The sequence below is a fragment of the Bison bison genome, unplaced genomic scaffold, assembly GCF_000754665.1.
Source record: "Bison bison bison isolate TAMUID 2011002044 unplaced genomic scaffold, Bison_UMD1.0 scf7180017864371, whole genome shotgun sequence".
In the NCBI taxonomy this organism is placed as follows: domain Eukaryota; kingdom Metazoa; phylum Chordata; class Mammalia; order Artiodactyla; family Bovidae; genus Bison; species Bison bison.
Genome location: NW_011494943.1, coordinates 12187208 through 12190294, shown reverse-complemented (window position 1 = coordinate 12190294; position 3087 = coordinate 12187208). Strand labels below are relative to the sequence as shown.

Below are 3087 nucleotides of genomic sequence, written 5' to 3'. Positions count from 1 at the left end.
GGCCCATTTGGCTTCTGCTCTTGGCTCCTGCTGCCCCTTCCTCTTTTGACAGCACCCCTGCTCCTCCCTTCACACCTCCCTGCACTGGGCATCATGGCACCAGCCACAGAGGCAGCTCGTGAGGCATGACCATAGTCCTGATGCTTCTGCACTTGCCTCTACCCTCTGCATCAGATGCACTGTGCCCCAGGGGTCCACAGCTTGGACTCAGGGCATGCCCATCTGACTTTCTGCATGAACATCAGCCCTCACTGACTACCAAGCAGGGTGCCCACCCACCACACGACAGACAACACCCTCGTGCACAGCTGTCCTGGAGTAGCAAGGACTGCAGGGACTCCTGTGAACTGACTGTTCTGTTGGGCCACAGTCTTAGGAAAACTCTGCTGTGCCTGCACTTGGATGGTCTCGATTTGGGGCATTCATCTCTCCCTGCTTCAGTTGGCAAGTGGACTGCGATGCTGGGGTGGAAGCAGAGACCAGTAGAGGACATCCAGTTCTGGCCTGTCCAGTGATGCCCTTACCCAGCCTGAGTCCAGCCCTGGCTTCGGCTCCAGCAGGGAGCCAGATGTATTCATGTGGGGTTGGTAGGACTGTGATGTCAGTGGCTCACCCCTAGGCCATCTACGCCCTTCATTTCCCTCTGCAGGCGAATGGTGACCCTCCAGGGGTGGAGGGGCCAAGACTGAATGGGCACTGTCCACTCTGGCTGGGGGTGGGGGTAAGCCCACCTAAACTGGGCTAGGGGCAGCACATGCAGGTGGGTCACTTCCAGCCACCACTCACATCCTGAGGGGTTCCAGCTCCAATTCACCGGTATGATGGGGTAGTGAGGAAAAGTCTAGAGGGGGTGAGCCCACACGGGCTGTCCTTGGCCACTCCCTTCTCAGGGGAAGCCCTGGGCTCAGCCAGCCCTTCTCCTCTAGCCCAGCTCTCTACACAGGGTGTACACAGAGCTCTTTATTGTTGGAGGACACGTTTCCTTGAACGTGGACACGCTGACACCCAGGATGACAAAGGGGCACACATTCACAGAACAGCTTTCCCACCACATGCCGTCCCCCACCCCTGGGCACAGAGCAGATGCCCCTCAGACCACCACACTGGGGAATGTGTGGACAAGGGTGCTGTCTTGCTTCCACACTCTAGCCTCCGTTGGACATCAGTTCCAGATTTCTGGTGATGGCCTCTCTGGGCCTCTGAGTCCAGCCCCAGCTGGAATTCTGGGGGCTTCACTGGGGGTTTTCGGCCGATCCAGGAAGGCCACCAGCCAAGCGGGTCTCGGCAGAGGCGTCCTGGCCAGTCCCATTGCTGCTACTGCCCCTTGCAAGCAGCAGCTTCTTACTGGGGGGGCCCCTGAGGGGCCTGGTCGTGTGGCTGCCAGCGTGGCGCTCCTCCTGCAGTGCTTTGCCCTCACGCCAGCGATGCCAGTGCCGCAGCAGCTCTGACTGCACCTGGGGTGGGCAGGTGGGTCGGGCCATACCCAGGGCCTGCCCCTGCTACCCTCCCAGGATCCCCAAGCTGCCAGCTTTGAAGGGCAGTGTGGTGCCCTGGGTATAGAACCAGGCAGGCTCTGTCACCACAGAAAGCTAGGGACATCTGGGAACCCCTCCCTCTCTAGGTGCACGGCTGAGGCTGACCCATCTTGGCAGGCCTGACACCCAGCATCCCGGCAACTGAGCCCAGTAAGTGCAGCTGGACACAAGGGGCTTGCACCCCTCAGGGGTAGGGTGAGGTTGTCTACACTCCCCCTGACACCACCACCCGCCACCTACCTCCTTGTTGAGGAAACAGTAGAGAATGGCCACCAGCAGACCCTGGAGAGAGGGGGTGGGGTCAGGGCCGCCCAGGGCCTGGGCTTTGGGTGGTTATGGGGCGGGAAGGCACCTGGAAAGAGCTGAGGAAGAGGTCGAAGAAGAGCTTGGCGGAGCGCAGAGTGCCCTGGGCGTGCTCATCGGTCACAAAGGCGAACACCACCTCGTGGACTCCCAGCAGGGGGATGAGGGTCAGTGTGGACTTGGCCAGCCTGCAGGGGCAGAGCCTGAGCCATCCGGCCCAGGCCCTCACCAGGGCTCTGGTGCCCCACACCCACCTATACCCACTCTGGCCCCCAGGGGTGTCTGGGTCTGTAAGCCGCCTACCCCTCAACAACCCCACACCCACCGGAATTTGTAGTCAGTATAACGCATCTGGTGGGCTCGCAGCTTGGCCACCAGGAGGTGAAGGATACGGATGAAGATGAAGAAGTTGATCTGTGTGTGGGGGGGACACAGCTCAGGGCAGCCCCTGGCCCCCGCCTATCCCTCCTGGAGGTGGGTCGGGCAGCCAGCCAGGCCCTGGCTCCTAGGCCCTAGGGTTGTGGGCACCCACTCAAGGATGAGAAGCCTGGCCCGAGACACACGGCGCCGGCCAGTGTCCTGGCAGAGTGCCAGGTCTCCCTCCCTGTCCACCCCGGCAGGGTGCCATCTGTCTCCTTGGGCTGCTGCAGGCCGATGGAGGAAGGAGGGGCTGGGGGGGCAACTCCAGCAGCCTCTCAGCCCTCCCTGTGGTGCCAGCAGGTGCCCTGTCTCCTCACCAGGATGGCCAGGAAGACAGGGAAGCGCAGAATCCACCAGAAGGCCATGTTGTCATTGCTAGTCCAGCACCTACAGGGCAGGGACTGCTTGTGTCCTGGCAGCCTCCCAGCGCGCCCCTCCCACCCCCACCATCCCATAGATTCTGTGGGATCTACTTAGTGCCTCAGGAAAAGAAGGGAGATAATTACCCATGACCTCCACCCCGGGGCACCAGGTTTGCTCACCACCCCCTACTGATGCTGGCCAGAGACCCCCGAGCCGCTTTCACACTCTGAAGCCACATGGCCATTCCCCACAGGGCTGGGCTCACCTCCCAGCCGGGAGAGGTGAGCCCCTCTCCAGCCCACCCTCCAGTCAGCTGATACTCACTGAATGTTCTCGAACAGACACTTCACCACGGCCCAGGGGATGACGAACAGCATGGGGGCACCTGCGGTGGGGAAAGAACAGCTCTGGTCCAAGGCCCTGGGCTGCCTGCCCTCACCCCTGACCCCTGCACACCAGCCCACTC

General features: G+C 61.7%; 1 protein-coding gene across 1 annotated transcript in view; it reads right to left on the bottom strand.

The window, feature by feature from the left end:
* Positions 1–945: 945 nt before the first annotated feature.
* GCGR (glucagon receptor) overlaps positions 946–3087 on the bottom strand; it is a 7482-nt gene continuing 5340 nt past the window's right edge. Inside the window, 6 exon segments of the mRNA XM_010856535.1 lie at positions 946–1454; positions 1776–1817; positions 1888–2026; positions 2164–2252; positions 2576–2645; positions 2946–3084. Coding sequence (XP_010854837.1) covers positions 1233–1454; positions 1776–1817; positions 1888–2026; positions 2164–2252; positions 2576–2645; positions 2946–3084 — 701 coding nt within the window. The 3' untranslated portion in view covers positions 946–1232.